This window comes from Diceros bicornis, chromosome 25, assembly GCF_020826845.1.
Source record: "Diceros bicornis minor isolate mBicDic1 chromosome 25, mDicBic1.mat.cur, whole genome shotgun sequence".
Taxonomy (NCBI): domain Eukaryota; kingdom Metazoa; phylum Chordata; class Mammalia; order Perissodactyla; family Rhinocerotidae; genus Diceros; species Diceros bicornis.
In genome coordinates, this window is record NC_080764.1 from 33,084,492 (window position 1) to 33,105,301 (window position 20,810).

Here is a 20,810-nt window from a genome sequence, read left to right on the forward strand (position 1 = left end):
CTTTGCCTAGGTTCCTTTAGAGAGCCAGGTAGCTTACATGGCTTAGAAACACCTAATTCTCACTGTGACCTTAAGTAAATTACATCTGTTCTGTGAGCTCAAGTTTTTTTTAAATCTGTGGAGATGATAATCCCTGTCCTTCCTTTTCTAAAGCGGGTTCTTTGAGGCTGCAGAAAATATTATTAATATGAAAAGGGTTTATAAACATTTGAGAGAGGTGATGATATTTAACCATAATTGAAGATGACTTGGCATTTTTGATCATATATATGTTTTTAATCCAAGAACTCTACAGGTAACTGAGCATAGAGTAGGTCTTCTGTAACCTCTTTTGAAAAAGACATAAGTCCTAGTAGAAACCACTTGACAGAGAGAAGGCTCATTCTGCTCCTTGGCCTCAAGCCTCCCTAAATCCATCAAAAAATTGCGAAGCTCTGGAGCTGGGATTACACGCTCAGCTCAGTCAAGTGGTTTAGAGATCTCTTTGGGGACCCGTGACACACTGGGTCTTCCTCATGCTGAAATCTTTATAGTTGCTCCATTGTTTACTCAGCAAACTAAAGACACCTCTTCTATATCAGGCCTTATACTGCCAGTGGGACAGGCGGGGTGGTGCAGGAACTATTTAGATGGGGCGATCAGAGAAGGCCTCTCGGAGTGGGTGGCATTTGAGCAGAGAATTGAATGAAGTCAAGGAGTGAACCAGATATTTCCCCACCGTGGTAGTCTTTGTCAGGCTGAGAAGGTTGCCTTCTAATCTAAGTTTCTAGGATTTATAAAAAACTTTTTGAATGTGTTGAGATAATAATAACTTTCCTTCCTGTCCTGTCCTTACCTGATTTTGTTGCCACAGCGTTCCTTCCTTTCCTCTTCTCTGGAAACGTTACGGTATTATAAGCATTGTTTCCCTTTAAGGTCGTGTGATGTGCTTGTAAAACCATTTGGTGCAATGTTTTAAAAATTTATTTTGGAGTCTGGATTTTTTTTTGAACTATTGATCAGTTCTTTAAAGGATACAAGTCGATTCAGATTTTTACAGGCGTCATCCCTCCCCTCCCCTATCATATGTCATTTCTGTCACCCGTGCTTTTGCATCTTTTCCCTCTCCAGCAGTGTCTTTTTGGTTTTCTTGTACCTGCATACCTCCTTTTTATTGTATGTTTGGGTGTGTGTGTATATGTGTGTGTATGAAATGCTTTAATTTGTGGTCTTTAACGATATGCCTAAGAATAGCCAATAATACAGAATTTAATATTCCGATGAACTTAACTTTCTATTTTTTTGTTTTGTGACTGAAAAGGGTCTTAATTTTAAACTTTTACAGTGGTCAGATTCAGGCTCCATCCTTGTTTATAACTTAGAGAAACACCTAAACCCTCTATTTCATATGGCCTCTCTGTTGATTAGGGATACTTATGCTGCTCTCACCTAATGCTAAATCACTATGTAGCAAAAGATTTGACTGGAAGAAACAGTACAATAAGATTTTCTTCATTATTTTTAGTGCAGTAATTGAACTGGCTTTTAAATCGGTGAGAGAAATTCTTTTCCACGTCTACACCATTTTTTTTCCTTTATACCTTTAGAATGTATGAAACCAAGTTGAAAGAATTGGAAACCGATATTGCCAAAAAAACCCAAAGCCTAACTGATCTTAAACAGCTTGTAAGACAAGCAACAGAGAGGGAACAAAGAGTTAAGAAATACACCAAAGACCTCGAGCAACAGGCAAGTCGTGTAATTTTTCTTTACGTGATAAAATAATGCATTATATCTCAAGCCCCTCTTGGCATTGTCTGATGTAGATAAAAAGCCCCTAGAAGGCCCGCCTAAGTAAATGGCACCACCCTTCACCCATTTGTTTAAGCCAAAAACCTAGATCATCATTAACTCCTTTCTTTCTCTCATACCCCACATCTTTTTTATTAACTCACGTCAGCTCTGTTTTCAAAATATATCACAAATCTGAGGACATCTCAGCGGCTCCAACATTGCCAGTCTAGTCCAGGCTGATGCCTCACACCTGAACTATGGCAGTAATTTCCTAACTGGTCTCCCTGCTTCCACTCTTGCCTTGTTTCACCTTCTCCCTGTCTCTGATCTATTCTCCACATAATCCTTTTAAAGCATAATGTAAAACTTAGTAGTCCCATCCTTAGAATCCTCCAGTGGTTTCCCTTTACCCTAGAATAAAATCCTAAAGTTCTCTTTTTTTTTTTGGGTGAGGAAAATCCGCCCAGACCTAACATCTGTTGCCAATCTTCCTCTTTTAGCTTGAGGAAGATTGTCCCTGAGCTAACATCTGTGCCAGTCTTCCTCTATTTTGTATGTGGGATGCTGCCACAGCATGGCTTGATGAGTGGTGTGTAGGGATCCGAACCCACGAACCCTGGGCCACCAAAGCAGAGCATGCGAACTTAACTACTATGCCACCGGGCTGGCCCCCCTGAAGTTCTTTTCATAGCCTATAAGGACCTGCCTGGCATCGGGTTTCCTCTCCAGCCTCATCTTGCTTTTCCCCTCATTCACAATGTTCTAGCCACATTGACCTTCTTTCAGTCTTTTGGACAAACCAAACTCATTCAAGCTTTAAGGCCTTGCACTTGTTTCCCTTGTTTAGAATACTATTCACCCAAATATTCCCAGAGCTCACTCCCTCACTTCATGTCTCTGCTTAAATGGAGGCTCCTCAGACCTTCCCTAACCCTACACCACCTTCCATCACTCTCTGTCCTCTCACCCTGGGTTATTTTTCTTGATACCCCTTCCTTCCATCTGGCACTGTTACCACATCACATGCTGTTTGTCCTCCTCCACTAAAAATGTAAGGATCACAGGAACATGCAGGCAAGAATTTTGCCTATTCTTTTCACTGTGGTATCCTCTGTGCCTAGGACAATGCCTGGTATGCAGTAGTTACTCAATAATTGTTGAATGAATAGTGACTAGAATACCATAGCTGTGTGCCCATATGTGCTTTTGAAAACCCAACTTTTAATATCATGCTTTATTGAAAATGTGTATCTTTATAAAACTTCGTATTTCCACATCAAACTTTGCCTTCTAATTTTCATTGTGCCCAAAGATTGAGATTCTCAAACATGTTCCTGAAGGTGCTGAGACAGAGCAAGACCTTCAACGGGAGCTTCAAGTTCTTAGGTACATTATCTGTTCATATTGTATTTTTTATTATCTTTTAATATAACCAGGTTTGCTATATCTAGAGAGTCTGATTTTTCAACCTTGCTGCCTAATAGGCTTATCAGCCTTATTTCTTCCTTCTGATGCCAATCACTGTATCTTTTACCTAATAAGTACTGAAAAAAGGGTAAACCAGAAACTAATATAGGTGTCAATTTGTAATTTAGTTTAAACTTTCTTAATAGCACATAATGTATTAAACCTTAGCTTCCCAGAGGTAGATATTGACAAAAGAGAAAACAAAACTCTTTACTTTCAGGGTTCTGTGTAGCACACTCTCATGAGCCTTCTCCAATAAGAAAAGTACTCTTGAAAATGATATCAGGTCAGATTTTAATCAAAACATGAAGAATTTTGATTCTGTGATCTCTATTTGAGAATGGTAGCATTGCAGCAGTGCGAGTAAATGAACAAATGTTTATCTTTATAAATATCAGCACGTTCTAAGCACCGTACATCACACAGTTCATAAGAAATGCCCATATATTTTGTGGAGTGATGTCTGTTTTTTGTTTAACACATTATCATTGTGTTCTAGATTAGCTAATAGTAAGCTGGAAAAAGAAAAAGCGGAATTAATCCATCAGATGGAAGTTATCCAAGACCCAAGCAGAGCTGAAAGCACCATGCCTGGTAACGTGTGTTACTACATTTATAGTGTTAGCTAACCCAAGCTTTTAGATTTGGGTATGCCTTTTTTGATTGTTCACATATTTCTGATAACTGTCTTCCTATACAGTCACGTCCTTGATAGAACTTTTTAGAACTCTTTCCTCCATGCAACAACAATATTCCCAGTGAACCCTTTGAGTTGTTTGTAATATTGAGTAGCAAGTACTCAAGTGTTTTTCTCCTTGTGTTCCATCTGGGTGTTACAGATTTAATCACCATACAACGCTAAGCAGTGAAAATACCAGGGGTGTTGCTTCCAGTTTCTAAATATAGGCCCTTTTAAGCCCTCTGAACATTTTCTTCTAAATGTTATTGTCTTTTGTTATTAATGTTAAAACTACATAAAAGTAAACATTGCCTGTATCCTTTTTTTCCTTTTACCAAGACTGTCCTTCTACCCACTTCCATTCCCATTCAGAAGTGGTTAGTAATCATTCCCCTATTCCTGTGTGCATATGCATGCATATATATACATATATATTGAACAGCTGATCCTATTTCCAGATTCTGCGTTTGCAAATTCACCTGATCACTAACATTTATTTGTAACCCCAAAATCAGTACTTGTGGCACTTTTCTGGACATACACAGAGCAGTGACAAATTTAAGTTGTTTGACCCACACTTTCCTGGATGAGGTCCTGTAACAAGGCGATGCTCTGCCTTCTTGTCTCAGCTTTCACACAGAGATGACCAGAGGATGGAGACAGTAAGGGGCAGTGCAGCACAGAGCAAGACGCTCTTGTGTGGCCAGCTGGACTGGCCCCCAACTCTGGGAGCCGGCCCAGTGGCACAAGCAGTTAAGTGCACACGCTCCGCGGCGGCAGCCTGGGGTTTGCCGGTTCGGATCCCCGGCGTGCACCGATGCATCACTTGTTGAGCCATGCTGTGGCGGCGTCCCATGTAAAGTAAAGGAAGATGGGCACGGATGCTAGCCCAGGGCCAGTCTTCCTCAGCAAAAAAGAGGAGGATTGACATTGGATGTTAGCTCAGGGGTGGTCTTCCCCACAAAAATAAATAACAAACAAATAAATCCCAACTCTGACACTTGTTAGTGGGGCAGCCTCAAGAGTCATTTGACACCTCTGAACCTCATTTTCTAAAACAAAGAAAATGTAATCTACCAGGATGAGTTGTTTCCAGGAGTTAAGATTATAACCTGCATGAGATATATGTGTGTGTATATGTATAATATATATGTTTCCTCTAAGAGCAGTGGTTCAACAGTTCCTAATTCATTGTTCGTCTTAACATTGTAGAACATAACGACTGCAAATGAGAATTGATTTGTATGTATAGTATATTTGACAGCTTGAGGGAAATGCCAAATTCTGTTCCAAATCATTGTATCAATTTCTATCTGAACAATCTTGGACTATTTCATATAGCTTTTTCAATGTCCTGCCACGTAATCCTGTTGCTACTTTGTATTCAAGCTATCATATAAGAGTTGTACCAGACACTATGCTAAAAGCTTTATAAGCATCCCGTAATTCTATAATCCTATGTGGTAGGTACTCTTGTTTCCATTTTACCTGAGAAACAGATTCAGATTTTAAGTAACCTGTCTCCAAGGTCACAACAGCCAGAAAGTGGCAGAGGCGCAGGATTAAACCCAAATCTGAAACTCCCAACGTCCGTTCCCTGCTATGGACCACTATGCTCCGTTGCCTCTCGGTGACTCAGATTACACACGTAAATCTGACAGTCTTTCTGAGAGCAGCCAGCTTGGTGTACTAGACTAGACACTGTACCAAAGACCTGTCAATGCTGTTGACATTAGGCAAGTTCTCTCTTCCTAAACCTGTTTCCTGAGAGGGAATTTCTGAACACTCACATTCCTTTTATCTCCTATTTGAAGGAGATAAGGATACCTGTCATATTTCAAAGATTAAGGCTCAAAATCAAGCCAACACTATTTTGGAAATTCTAAAGCACTATTTTTAAATATAAGTGGTCATTAAGTAACTTTTGGAAAGTGCCACATATAATAATCACTTTTACTGCATTATTTCATTACCAATCTGTATAATATATCGCATCCCACTGCTTAAGACAGTCAACTCTGAAAAATCATTAGCACTTTCTGCAAAGGTAGAGAAGCTTTGAAAAGTGTGATTTTGCTCTGCCTTCCAAAGAATTTTGGGTTCTGCTGACTTATAAGAAAGGATGAGGAAAATATTTCCTGTTTCCAACTTATAATTAGGGGACCACTCCAAGGGCACCTTAATAGAATATGCTCCCTGTCCCATTCATGAAAATTTGTTTGCTGCCCATTATTTTTTTAAACTTCAGCAGTACTTTAAAAAAACTGTATCCTTGAATGGTTGAAAAATAACAAGACACATTATATGTAGTGTTTAAAGAAAATGTTTCTAGCAAAGATGGCAATTAAAGCAAAAATCCTATTTGCCTATTGATTCTCCATATAAAATTAGAGCTGTTAACTCTGGAGAAGGAAATCCAATAAACTGAACTAAAGCCCCTATGCTATATTTGTATACTTTCGTTGTTCTCCCAAAGCATCAGGACTTATTCATCTTTGTATTATCCACTCGGCCCAGCACATTTTTCACAGTGTAATTACACAGTAGATGTGTACTGACCTACAGGGAATAGCCATTGCTGTTGGGTAACAGGAGCACTTGCCCAGCGTATGGTTGTCGCCCCTTACCTAAGGCTTCTTACTCTTCTGTTGTACTTTTAGTACCTAACAAGTTTTCTTGGTTCTAGAATTTTTCTCTGGAAGATCATTTCTTCCATGTAAAAATTAACCTGACTCTATACTTCTAATACCTAGCAGATGCCTCTTCTCTTTGTCTGCTATGAAATCACAATACCTGATTGATAGAGGCAGCATACAGTGTTTGGTCTGAAGTGTTTTCAGCCATAAAAAGCCACATTTTCCAGGCTCTACATTTCGTATGTTTTCTCCTTATTTCTAAAATGAATCTTTTATCTTGAACTTATTCAGAGTGGGAAAAAGCTGAGTCTAATTTTTATAATTTGTTTAGCAGCTCCTGATCAACTAAAGGAAAAGGTAGAAGACCTAGAGACACAGCTCCAAACCTCAGATCTAGAAAAGCAGCATTTGAAGGTAGTTATGTAATTATATCTAATCACAGTAGTATAAATGTTTTATGAAAACTATTTTTATGATCACCATCTCTGAGTTTTAACTATGTAGCCTGTAAATTCCTGGGATTACATTTTATACTTATATTTGACCTTGATATTACAAAGTTCATTATATTCATCTGTGTTAAAAATATTTATTAAACAGCTGCCAAAAAATTCAGACAAAACAAAGGATTAAAGAGTAAATGTATTTTTTAATTGTCACAAATATTGCTCATTATTTTAATATTTTCTTAAGTTTTAGGTCACACTGGGAATAGTGTCTTTTATTTCCTTTTGAAATTCTTTTCAGGAATAGTTCCCTTAAAGGAAGATACTTGCTATGTTTTATCTAAGAATCTGTAAACAGAACAAAAGAGCATGAATGTGAGAATTAAGTGATCACTGGCTATTCTAAATAGTCATCAAAGTCAAATTCTCTCTAGATGCCTAACTCTCAGGCAGGCAGAAGCCCTCGAGTTTCCCTGATCATAAATATAAGAAGTTGACCATTATTCATTAAAAATTAGGTATTTGTAAAGAAAATATAGATGAAGCCCAAACCAAAGAATCTTAACCAAAGTAACTTCAATGTTGTGAATAGCCAAGTGTTTCTGAGTGCCTCATTGGGAGTATCTGATACTTTTTGGAGAAAGATTAAATTCCCTCTCTAATTTAAGAGCTGATAAATTTTAATCAAAGACTAAGACATAATTTACAAAACAAATCTTTTGATTTGACAGTTAACAAGTAGTTACTTGTACTGTACAATGAAACCTCATTAACAAAATCTTAAGAAAATACTTCTGTCTTTATAAGTACATTTGACTATTTAGGTTACTTTGGCCTTCATGTTTGCAATTAAATCTCTTTAGTTCAAACCTAAAGAATGTATTATATTCCTATACATACCTTTTAAAGATAATATGTTTTTATTAGGAGGAAATAAAAAAGCTGAAAAAAGAACTGGAAAATTTTGATCCTTCGTTCTTTGAAGAAATTGAAGATCTGAAGTATAATTACAAGGAAGAAGTGAAAAAAAATATTCTCTTAGAAGAAAAGTTAAAAAAGCTTTCTAAACAGTTTGGAGTTGAATTAACTAGTCCTGTTGCTGCTTCTGAACAGTCTGAAGATGAAGAGGAAAGTCTTGTTAATTTTCCCATTTATTAAGGGCCACCTATAACTGTAGTTTTACTTAACTATTTATTAACTTTTTAAGTTAAAATTCCATCTGGAAATCAAGCAAGTCTCTGACCTACATGATTTCCTTCCCAATACCTTGTACCTTTACCTAAATTGGAATTTTTTAGTAAATAAAATTACATGAAATTTTTAACATATTAGAAAGTATATTTTTGAGTAAGTTATGACTATCAAATAAGCAATGAGCTATGGTAAATTTCTGTACATTCATGATGTTTCAAGTTTTTAAAGAGTATGAGGGTAAATTTTAGCAACTTTCACATTTAAAATTGGAGTTTTACACATATTTATATATGTGTTAAGATTCTCAAATTTTATTTATATATGAAGTTGAGGGTGAGCCACATGTTGCTAAATGTCTAGCAAGATTAAATTCAGCTTAAACTATTTAATATTGAAAGTAAATGATCTAAAATTGTTGATTTAATTGTTGTTTTAAAATTACTACCCAGTTATAGTGGACAGAATCCAACCTTTGTACAAGCTGAGGAGCTTACTCTTACTTACATTTTTAAGTCCAGAAGTTAAAATTCATTTCCTGATTCTAAATAAAATACTGAATAGATATCTGTGACTGGGAAAGTCATTTCTTCAAATGCTAGAAGACACATTGACATATTAGACACTGAACAATAAACAGGAACCTTGAGATATTTTTAGCTTTTAAACATGGCAGAATATTCAAGATTCTAATATAACAATAATAAAGCTGGTTTTTAACTGCATTTCCAGTTTATACATCTAGTATTATATCTTTGAGCCTACCAAATTTCTGATTATCTATTTTTAAAAAATGATTAAACAAACACTTAGTATCAAAGGCATAGTCATATTTGTTCAGGTTCATGTTGATAATAACCGGTTTTGAGTTCATATAAGTATCTAGAATTGGCCAGCGTAAACCAAGATGATGGCGATGGACCTGAAAAGAGTAAAAAAAGGAGTATTAGCTTTAGCTTATATTATCTTCATTCACTTACAGATATTTATTGTGCCTACCACCTGCCAGGCACTGTTTAAGGCTCCACTTAATCTTACCCTTCTTTTTTCCACAGCTGTTCTCCTGACATACTACATATTTACTTGTTTATTGTTTATCTTCCCCATTAGAATGTGAGCTTCATGAAGGCAGAGACATTGTTTTGTTGACTGTGTATTTCCAGCACCTGGAAATATGCCAGGAACATAATCAGGGGCTCCATAACAATTTAATGAATAATAGAGTCTGTTGGTGAGGACAGAAGTTAGCCAACTGAAAATGTGGGCAGGGAGGCATTGTAACTAAAGGGACTGTCATGCTAGAAGGGTGTTTTTTGTTCTGATTAAATTAATTAAGTATGGTCATAACATATACAATGTGAGTGTGTTTGGGAGATAGGGGAAAGCAGTTTCAGAAAGTTAAGCAGGGGCCAGATCATGAAATATCTTAATGTCACTGAACAGTTTTATGCAGGGAAGTAATATTCTCATTCATATACGAAAAATGGGCAAGACAGGGTAAGACAAAGATGATGGTTAGGAGGGTAACAGAATAATTCAAGCATGAATCTTGGCTTAAATTAAAATTAACAGCCAACTGGTTGGATAGAAGTACACAGATTCAATAGATCAGAATTTTTAAGAACTGATAATTGGCTATATGAAGTAATGGAGAGCTGGGTTAAAAATGATATCTAAGTTTTTAGCTTCAGTGAGGGGGTTGATACGACTGGGTCCAGTTTTGAACATTGTGAATTTTAGGAACGTGTGAGAAATCAGATAGACAAGTCCAGAGACAGGGCACAAAATGTAAAATAATTCATTCTATATATATTACCTGTTGTTACCTTGGCACTCTTTTAACTCAAAAAATTCTATAATCAAATAAGTTTGGGAAATGCTGAGTTAAACTAAGTTAGTATAGGATATCTCAGAAAGCAGTAATGTGCAACATGAATTTCCAAGAAGGGATTCTGTAGTATGCAGGGTTTTCCAGACATTTTCACCACTTTTATTCTGAAGCACATTTAGAAGAACCAATGCCCCAGAGAACACACACTGGGAAACACTGCTTTATCATATAAAGAACGGTGGCACGTGAGATGAGGAAATTAAATTTCTTCACTGCACATCAGAATTACTGCAATTTGTAGAGAGAGAGAATTTCAGTGCCACTTCTACTTTTTGTTTTAGGAACATAACATGATATAATCCCACAAGCTATTTTCTGCCATTACCTTGATTAAACAGCCATCATTGCAATGCCATACTATTCCTTCAATTTTACCCTCTCTGCAACCTTCAAACCAGGACAACAGATCATTGTGCTTCAAGGAAGGCAGATTCCTTATTTGAAATGCTCCATGTGGTATAAGAAGATGTAATGGATGCTTCTTGCTTCCTAACCCTAAATGGTAAAAATCTGCCATTAGCCATACAAAGGTTTCAAAAAAAAAATGAGCATGTTAACCTCTCCAAATAAAAAAGCCTTTAAAAACATTTAGAAATAAATTTACCAAAAAGTTTAGTTGATTTCCTTGAAGACAGATACATACACTACAAGTGCTCTCACTCAAAAGGGCACCTTATCCCATGAAATCGAAATTCCACCTTCATGTACTGTACACCAGGGGTTGGCAAACTGACCTGCAGGCCAAATCCAGCCAGATGCCTGTTTTTGTCAAGAGTTTCAATGGAACACAGCTACAGCCAATCATTTAAGTACTGTCTGTGGCCCGTTTCAGGGGTATGGCCCACAAAAGCTACATGTTTACTGTCTGGCCTTTAACAGAAAAAGTCTGCTGACCCCTGCTGTACACCATTAGCCACATTCAATTATCATTCACTGTTTGCCAAACAGCCACGCCATATTTGATACCTTGAATAATTACTACCTTTGCTGCCTTCCACTGGCCAATCAGTCTGCTGATTGCTAGACAGGATTTCGCTATTCCAGCTTTAATGTCCTTGGGTCTGTCCTCCCCCGTCAACAATGTACTCCATAGTGCCCTCAGGACTGGAACTCAATTCATCAGGGTATATATTTTGATGCTTGATGTGCTACTCATTGCCAATTCTTTATTTACTTTACTCTTAACTATTAATTTATGCTAAACTAATTACATAGCCATGAAAAGCACATCATGATTTTCAGTCAGCTCAGTTCATCTAAATTTTTTCATGCAATGAAAAGTTACACTTGAGTAATTAGCTTTCATACATAGTTCTATGACATTATTACAGGAAAGAATGAGAGGCTAAAACCAACCTTTTGGATTAATAAAATGGTTAGAGTCATGTATGAATTTCACCATGGACAATAAAATTAACAGAAATGGCTATAATCCCAGGAAGCTATTTAACTCAATATTAGTCATTTCTTTCGAGTGTGTGTTTTTTTAAGTTAAACCTAGGAAGTTCTCTTTATAAGTGACAGTTACTGTAACTGAACAGGAAGAAAGCTTTACTCACCATAGGGGTTTCCATTAATATTTGTTCCTATAAGCTCCAATGTTTGCTCTAAGAGATCTGACAGTGGCACTGTGCTAATTTCCAAAAGACCAGGATCATCAGGATGATGCTTCAGTACCAGGGCAAGTTCAAATTCATAATTAACTACAGAGGAATGCCAGCAATACTGTTTATTATTTTTCTCTACTGGTACCCAACCTATCATTTAAAGAAAAAAGTGGTTTTTATTACCTTGTTTTCCTTTGGATTAAGACTTGAAGTAATCTTATTTTTGTTGTAAATTTTCGTTATTTTATGTTCTATCACACACAGATATCACTTTTAAAATCAGTGGAAACAAGTTTTACTACTTTTTAAATGATAATCATTTTTCTAAATCATCAGGTTTCATTTTTTATTCTGTTGAGGAATTAACCTCTTTGATTATTCACCAGAGCATCTGCATTCTTTTACCAGAAAATTCACCTTTTCAGTAAGAACTGAGTACCATTCTAAGACATGGCATTAAAACCTTTTTTTATTAAGTTTTGTCTCTACCTTCTCTCCAGTTTCAGGGACAACAGACATATGCAGTAAGTGTTCCACAATTTACTGTATTGTTCCAATACTTATTGAACAATGTATTGATTCCACATTTATTGAATGTTATTGCTATTACCCTCCTAACTTTTATTGCCAGAATAGGCTTCCTCATTGTGGAGCATTCTTTACAAAAAAAAAAAAAAGACAAACTAGGGCATATATGTCATTGTGACCATCATAACTTTAGCCTTCATTACTCACTCAGATTACTGTAATAACCTCTTTGCTCGTCTACTAGCCTCCAGTGAAACCCACCCCATTTTCATTATAGTTTTACTTCAAAAATTTAAATTTAGTTCTGCTGTGCCCCTGCTTAATAATCATCTTCAGAATAAACCTGAAACACCTTTAGATGGAATACAAACTCCTTTCAGATCTGAGCCCATTCCATATCTCCAGCCTCAACTTTTATAATCTCCTTAAACGTCATACACCCTAAACATTCCAGCCACAATGAAGTGTTGTATAAAATCTCTAAAAGACGCCAAGATCTCTCCTCTTTGTGGGAGTTTGCCTAAGCTGATCTTCCCCTCTTCCTAACCAGCTAAGTTCCTGGTTCTTAAGCCTCAGTACAGATGTCTACTCCCCTTAGAAGCCTCCTCTAACAACCAGAGGTTGAACTAGGAATTCTTCCTCTTTTCTCTGACTGTACCCTGTGCATTCTTTCCTTTTTGTTCTTAAATCTACTATTATTGATGGATTTCCTCTGATCTCTAAAAGATCATTGAGGATAAGGGTTCTGATCTTCATTTCTGGATTACTGGAACCTAAGAGTACTTTGCACATTATAGGTACTCAAGACACACCTGTCAAACTGAACTTTAATCTGGGGTATCTTTCTACTCGGCACACTTTTGCAAAAATTTTCCCATCCCCAGAAAAACTACTTGTGAGACACCTATTTTCGCCTCCCTTTATTGAGATATTCTTCTAAGATTTTTGCAAAAAATATACACATATACCCTTTGTTAACACCACTCTAAAAGGTAAAGGCTTCTTAATATCTCATTTTAGACTAGATCAGAGTGCCTAGCCTGACAACAGCTTCAAGGCTATTCCCACTCAATACTTTATTTTTACAGACTATAGGTAGTAAACTGCCCATCCTAGAAAAGATTCTCAATCTGAGAGGATATTCTTGATATGAAACATCTTTAGTATAAATTGTTCAACGTAACATAAATTAGACTCAGAAATTTTATGCTATACAGATAAATACTATGAAGAACCATAAAATTAAATTCTGTAATTTCTGACTGAATGGATCTTTCATTCTTCATACTGGTAAACACAAAACTGCATTTTAGAAGAGATTTCATAATACCAGGAATGTGTCCATTTTCGTCAGGCATTGGATTCCCATTTAATTGTTCTATTTCCTTCGCTGGTATCCAGCACTCTGGAACAGGTTTGAAGTCCTCCTCAACATTCCAAAAAAATTCTAAAAGAGTTAGATAATCTTAAATGTGGTGATACTTTAAAAAATATACTGAACAAATTCCAAGTGGGAACAGCTAATAAACCCCTAATATCAGGTGTCATATAATTACTCTCCATTCATTATCTCCACAATGTGACTATATTTCTCAGGGTTAGGGTACTAACATTTTATGAACACATTACCACTTGTAAATAGTGGATAACAGCGTAAAGCAGCCAATGTTCCCGAATGTGTAGATTTATGATGAATTTTTAATGCACTGAATACATATATATAAAGATTATATATATGAGTAAATACACAATGATGAGTGTATATATCTACTTATATAACAGTGGCATTTTAACATAATAATTAAAAATATTAATAATCCTTTGAGATTTGTGCCTGATTTACAAAATTACATGTTTGTCCCTTAGGTAGACAAAATCAAAATGTCACTCATAATCTATATATAATAGTTTGTATGTGTTAGTAAAATCGACATACTATAAAGAAGAGTCACAAATGTCAGGAAAACATATAAAATAGTTTTCAAGAATATTCTTTTACATATAAAGATATTCAATTATAATTTTCTTCTTTTCCCAAAGTGCTTAAATTGTACAGAAGGATATAATGTATAGAAATATCATAGCAAAAAGTCACAAATTTCAGCTATTTAAATCATGAAAAGCTAAAGAAAAAAAAAAGACCCACTCACCTTTTGAGTTTTGTTTTGAATGTAGAAAATTTTTAAATCTTTTCTCAGCTAGTTTGTTAGGTTTTCTGTCTAGCCGAGCCCAAAGGTACGGCTGACCTAAAAAAATAATAAAAGGAAAAGAAAGTATTAAGAGGTAAACAAAACTTACGTTGAAAGACTTTTCAGAATGAAATTTTTCAGTGAACCGTTAGGGTCATCTTCTCCAAGAGAAGCAACCTTAGAAGACAAAGGGAAATACGCAGCCTAACAGACAAATCCTACCAAGTGGTACCTGATGTCGTAAGACTTAAAGTCTTTGGTTAAAGAATGATGAGGATGAGATAAAAAGTAAATATGAGGGGCCGGCCCGGTGGCGCAAGCGGTTAAGTGCGCGCGCTCCGCTGCGGCGGCCCGGGGTTCGCTGGTTCGGATCCCGGGCGCGCACCGACGCACTGCTTGGTAAGCCATGCTGTGGCGGCGTCCCATATGAAGTGGAGGAAGATAGGCACAGATGTTAGCCCAGGGCCGTCTTCCTCAGCAAAAAAAGAGGAGGATTGGCGGATGTTAGCTCAGGGCTGATCTCCTCACCAAAAAAAAAAAAAAAAAAAAAAGTAAATATGTGACCCTTTCATGAAGACATTCCACAGCTATACTTTATTAGTAACTAGCATTTGTGAGAAACTGAAGCTACGTCTACACTAAATGGAAACATAACCAGGTAATTGTACTCACACCTTCCCTGAAACATTATAACTGTGTGCTATGAGAGTTAATTCCCAAAAATCTGGCATGAGGCTGAGCTGCTTTGCATGGCTCTGACCCCTGGTCAAGGCATGAAACGCTGATTAATAGCGTGCTGCTTTGTAATCCAAGATCTGAGAAGCTTCAGCGCAGTGTGCCAGCGTTGTTTATTGATAACAGCGAGACTAATGAGCTGCACCTGGTCTCAGCAAGACTCCTGGAGGGCTGGAGGGCTCTGCTGCGAGGCTGGTTACTTAGCAGGAAGATGCCTTCACGCCAGCAAAATATAAAAAGGCCCAGCTGAGATTCCATCTTGGATTCCCTGTTTCTGGTGCTCCCTGCATACATTAGTGGTTTCTGATTTGAGAAAGTGTGTCTTGCCAGGACCTTGTGGGGGTGGGGGTGCAGATGAGGGGGACAGTAGGAGCTCAGCTGGCCTCCCCAGACGCTTTGCTGTGAGATAGTCTTTGGCTGTGATGTACTTACTTTTAATGCCCTTGCTTTATTGTGTTCTTTACCTGTGATAAACTGTGGATTTGTAAGCATTGTCATTTTGAGTCCTGTAAGTTTTCTATAGCAATCCAACCTTGTTTAACTGCCACCATTATACATAATCACACATAATGGTGCACAGTGAAGTTTCTTAATAGAAATAGAAAAGCCTGAAAATCTTTTACAATTGCTTCAAAGATATAAATCAGAGATTAAAAAATTATTAATTATAGTTTGGTTCAGACATTCTGTATTATTAGTTATCTGAATAAATAATACGAAGAACCAGATGAAAATTATATTGTCATTTCTGGTTTTGTTCTTTTTACTAGTAAACATAAAATATGCATTTCACTCACACTCATTAAGATGGCTACTATCAAAAAAAAAACAAAATAGTGTTGGTGAGGATGTGGAGAAACTGGAACCCTTGTGCACTGTTGGTAGGAATGTATACAGTGCAGCTGCTATGGAAAACAGTATGGCAGTTCCTCAAAAAATTAAAAATAGAATTACCATATGATTCAGCAATTTCTCTTTAGGATATATACCCAAAAGAATTGAAGGCAGGGTCTCGAAGAGATATTTGTACACCATGTTCATAGCAGCATCATTCACAATAGCCAAAAGGTGGAAGCAGCCCAAGTGTACATTGATGGAGGAGTGGAGAAACTAAATGTGATATAAACATACAATGGAATATTATTCAGCCTTAAAAAGGAAGGACATTCTGACATGTACTACAACGTGGATAAACCTGGATAAAAAAGAGGACAATATGCTAAGTGAAATACCTAGTGACAAAAAGACAAATACTGAATGATTCCACTTATACGAGGTTATCTAGAGTAGTCAAAATCATAGAGACTAAAATAGAATGGTGTTGCCAGGGCTGGAGGGAGGGGAGATGGTGAGTTGTTTAATGGGTATAGAGTTTCAGTTTTGCAACATGAAAAAGAGTTCTGGAGATGGATGGTGATGATGGTTACACAACAATGTGCACGGTATATACCACAGAAATGCACATTTAAAAATGGTTGAGATGGTGAATTTTATGTTATGTGTATTTTATCACAAAAATGAAAAAAAAAAATGCATTTCAGAAGAGATTTCCTGATACCAGGAATGTGTCCAATTCTCATTTAACTGTTCTATTTCTCTTGCTGGAATTGAGAGGTAATTTCATCCAGAAGAAATCACAAAGATTATTTCTCTCTTTTCAATGCATATGCATGTTTTTTCTTAACACAGCTGACAACTTCTATTTGAGTTTCTAGCTCTTTTAAAGTACATTAAAATGAAACAGAGACAGTGCCAACAGTAATAAAACAATGGAATCAGCGGAAGAACAACAAGCTTTAGGGTCAGAAAAACGTAAGTTCTTTTACCAGTTTAGCCATTCATTAATTATAAGTTCTGGGACAAATTATTTAAGTTCCCTGAGCCTCGGTTTCCATATCTGTGAAATGGAGAGGCTTATTGTGCAAATTAGAGATAACATGTATAAAGCATTTATCATACTGTCTTGCCGTTAATGGGAACGAAGTGAATGTTAGTTACCTTCCTTTCCTCCCCTAAGATACAATGATATAAGTATAATATAACAATTGTGACTTTATTATTATACTTAGGTTTCCAAGGGTTTATGAAGAGCAAATGCTCCATTTCAGATATATATAGTTTGCAAAGTGATTAAGAAAAATAAGTAATATTTGTAGTATAGTTTAATTTTACCTTTGTAGGTAGTAACATAACAACATGTTCCATCCACTTTTTCTGTTGGAATTGCACTGTATATATCTGCGTCTAACGCCTTGTGACTTATAGTTTCAGTTGCCAAAACTTTAAATGGCTTAAAAAAGAGAGAGAGAAAATGGGTTTAAGATAGTGTCTATGACTTCACACACATTCGCACCTGGAATGTTCTTAATTTCACTAGTTCTAAGGGACAATCTTCTGTTGATCCTTCAAGACAATTTAAAAATATTTCTTCCACGCAGTCTCATGATTCACCTTCTTCCTTCTATGCTATCACAGCAATACCTGATTTTCCACACAGATTTGTAATTATTCACATTTCTTTATCCACCATAATGAGCTTGACACTGGAATCATGTCCAGTGCAGCGCTGCATCTCCAGCACAGGTGTGCAGTGTGTTCAATCAGCTACTTGACAACTATCTGCTAAACGCCTCCTATGGGTTAAGCACTATCCTTGGCACTGGGAAATAAGAGGTGCACACAAATGTACCTGCCTGCACACAAAAGTCAGGAAGACAACCGCAGCAGCAAAATGCATAACACAACGTTAGGTATGATAAGTGCTGAGGAGAAAAACAAATGGGGATCCTCTCAGCTTTATCAGTAGTAAATTGTTTGCGTATTTCATTTATGGTTTTGCTACTGTCACGAAGACAAGCCAAAAGAGCATCGAGAATGGAGGAAAAGACAGTTTCTACGATTCCAACTTTTTATCTGCAATTTATTTTCATTTCTGAGAAAGACTTACACCATTGTTTTATAGTGTAAATTATCTGAAGTAACATTTATCACCCATAATGTGAAAAAACACTGCACAGTATAAACATTATATTGGTATGTATAGGTTTAAGACTAATAAGTGGAAGTACTGTTTCAGAGTCAGGTAAATTTAGGGAATTAGCCCCATTCTGGTACTGATTCAGTACTTTTAAGATAAAACTGAATGACTGGGGATTTATCACTAACTTATGACATGAGTATCAGAGGATATCAACTTAATCTGTGGTGGCAGAACCAACGTTTGGCCCAATAACAATCTGTGTGTGTGTGTGTGTGTGTGTACATTTATCAAAGACCCTAGGGAGGAGTTTATTCTGCCCACAGAGCTCTTGATAAGTACGTATCCCTTCCAGAGGAATCAATTATCTACCACTCTTTGCTACAGACACGTCCAAAGGACAACATAAGATAGCAAGGGGTACACAAAGTTCTCCTTTTCTACTTCTCATTAGACTTTAAACTATGACTGGAAAAACAAGGCATATGTGTACAAAAAGTAATAGTATCAACTGAGCGGTCCTTTACAATTTCTGGGTAGGGGAAATCACTGGGATGACGAAGTTGATCAAAGATTTCATAGAGAAGGTCTGATTTGAAAAATTAAAGATTCCGGAGGTGATCCAGGCAGAGTGCACAGGCTGAGCAAAAATAGAGAGACAGGATTGCACCTGGTACATTCCCAGGATGAAACAGCCTTTGCAAGAACACAGACTTCTGTTCTCTAACCTGAAGTGAGGTTAGAGAGTAGACTGGGCCTGATTAATGGGACGCCTTGAATTACAGATAAGGATTTGGATGCTATGCTATGAACAATACTATAAGCTATTCTTAACAGCAGAGAGACAAGAGAAGGGGCTTATTTTTCCTGGTGGAGGGTACTTTTCCAAACTACCCCCACCCCCCACCATACAAACTTGAAAATCACAGCTACAGTGAACCACTATTCAGGATGACAGTGTTTCATACGAATTAGGTTTGTTAGGGCTTAAAAAATAGACGCGTGACAACTACTGCTGCAGATACTGAGTATTAACTGTAAGGTTTTTACTAGGAAAGAACATAATAATCATCCGTCTGGGTGGCAAACAAATACTAAGAACTATAAGAACAGTGGTGGCAGGAGAAAGGAGGGAAAGAGCAGATGCTATAAGGTAACAAGTGTCACGGTGAATGGAAAACTGGCATGAAATGACTCCAGGCATCATTCTTTAATTCAACAAATATTTATCCAGTGCCTACCATGTGTCAGGTCCTAGAACTGGGACTAGAGATAACAGGGCAGTCTTGGTCTTAAAGGTCTTTTAGTCTGGAAGACGAGGAGAAGGCCAGGCGAATGATGTAAGGGCGGTGGGGGTCGATGTCAAACGCACAGGCTGATTTTGTATGATGAGCTGGAAGCAGCCAGCTGCTAACTGGAGATTCTGCTATCAAGGACTTCGCTATATATTAAAGAATCATCCTGATACAGGTTACTCTTAATTCACCTGTATTTACTAAGGGCTCCCTATGTTAAAACACGGTGCTGGAAGAACAGAAAACCTTGAGATGGGAACACCAAAGTTAGAACCAGGCGAGTAATCACTGGCAACAACACATGAGGTCTGATCTTGAGTGACCTAATCAGGCTAGCTGTCAACACTGCCATCTGTGCCCAGGCTAGAACAGGGAAGGCAAGTCTTCTAAACTCTCCACTATGCACCACACTCTTCAAAAGCAGTAAAGCTTGGACTGCGGAGATTATGTGACTACTTAAGGAGTTTTCCCCAAAATGTGGTAACCTGAGAAGAAAGGAACATTATTTAAGATGTGGGTTTTCAATTTCCACGCGAGGGCAAGTTTGAATTGCCCGGTCAGAAAAAATTCTCTTGCATATTCCCTCCGTTGCAGCTAAGAAGGGACAAGACTCTGGCGCTCAGGGGACAGAAGACCCCTCTCCTAGACTCCCGCCCCCGCCACCCACCCGCCAGCCAAACCTGCAAAAAGCTCCGGGCCTGCAGGGCGCCTCCGCCGCGCCCGGGCGCCCTCCCCGGGTTCAAACGCCACCGGCGCCGCGGGGAGGAGCCCCCTGCGGCCCCCCGGGCCCCGCTCTCCTCGGTACCTGATGCTCCCGTTTGCTGGAGGGCTCCTCTTTCACCTCCGTCACAAACACACACGGCATTTTCCGCTGCACCGAGCCCAGGCGCCTCATGGCGGGCCCAAAAAGCAGTGCGAGCGAAGTTCGCCCGTCAGCACAGCACCGAGTCTCGCCCGGACGAGCGGCCACAGCATCCACCGCAGAACTCAAACCACGCACGCTCGGCGCCCAGGCACGGAGGCTGCGCCCCTGCGTCCCTCCACGCCCGGAAGCGGCCTCCTGGCCGCGGCGCCTTCTGGGAATTGTAGTGCGGAAGCCGAGGCTCTCCCACGTGTGCTCCGGCGAGTGTTTTCGTGGGGCCTGACGACCATGAGAAAACAAAGATCCGTGTCTGGGGTGTGCGTACTAAACCACACTCAGTAACCGATGATATTTATGAAAATTAAATAATACCACGTTAGAAGTAACGAATCATTTCAGCTGGCGATTTAACACCATTCTGATGAAACCTACTTGCCTGTTCTCTTTAATAAGTTCGTGAGGGAAGCTCTGTAGAAGTTTAGAAATATCCAGAGACGGCCCCGGGTCGAATGACAACTGATTTCCCAGGAAGAA

At 38.0% G+C, this 20,810-nt stretch overlaps 2 protein-coding genes across 6 annotated transcripts in view; one reads left to right on the forward strand and one right to left on the reverse strand.

The window, feature by feature from the left end:
- CEP290 (centrosomal protein 290) overlaps window positions 1-8,167 on the forward strand; it is an 89,535-nt gene extending 81,368 nt beyond the window's left edge. Inside the window, exons 49-53 of one of the 3 annotated variants that reach the window (XM_058568699.1) lie at window positions 1,587-1,728; window positions 3,086-3,159; window positions 3,740-3,834; window positions 6,890-6,969; window positions 7,929-8,167. In XM_058568699.1, coding sequence (XP_058424682.1) covers window positions 1,587-1,728; window positions 3,086-3,159; window positions 3,740-3,834; window positions 6,890-6,969; window positions 7,929-8,159 — 622 coding nt within the window. In that variant the 3' untranslated portion in view covers window positions 8,160-8,167. Of the gene's footprint in view, window positions 1-1,586; window positions 1,780-3,085; window positions 3,160-3,739; window positions 3,835-6,889; window positions 6,970-7,928 lie in introns of those variants that run through there. The other 2 variants (XM_058568696.1, XM_058568698.1) reach the window with 2 other exon arrangements.
- A 755-nt stretch (window positions 8,168-8,922) lies between these two features.
- RLIG1 (RNA 5'-phosphate and 3'-OH ligase 1) lies at window positions 8,923-20,408 on the reverse strand. Of its 3 annotated transcripts, none has more exons than XM_058568704.1 (7): window positions 20,220-20,408; window positions 17,315-17,432; window positions 14,369-14,464; window positions 13,549-13,665; window positions 11,643-11,786; window positions 10,409-10,578; window positions 8,923-9,114 (listed from the first exon to the last, which is right to left on the reverse strand). In XM_058568704.1, exons 1-7 carry the CDS (start codon window positions 20,307-20,309, stop codon window positions 8,926-8,928), a joined length of 924 nt encoding a protein of 307 aa, XP_058424687.1. In that variant the 5' UTR covers window positions 20,310-20,408; the 3' UTR covers window positions 8,923-8,925. The 3 variants fall into 3 exon arrangements, with proteins under 3 accessions (XP_058424687.1, XP_058424686.1, XP_058424688.1); XM_058568703.1 differs by having other exon boundaries at window positions 11,643-11,840; window positions 20,220-20,407; XM_058568705.1 differs by lacking the exon at window positions 20,220-20,408 and adding an exon at window positions 19,361-19,555 and having other exon boundaries at window positions 11,643-11,840.
- Window positions 20,409-20,810: the final 402 nt, after the last annotated feature.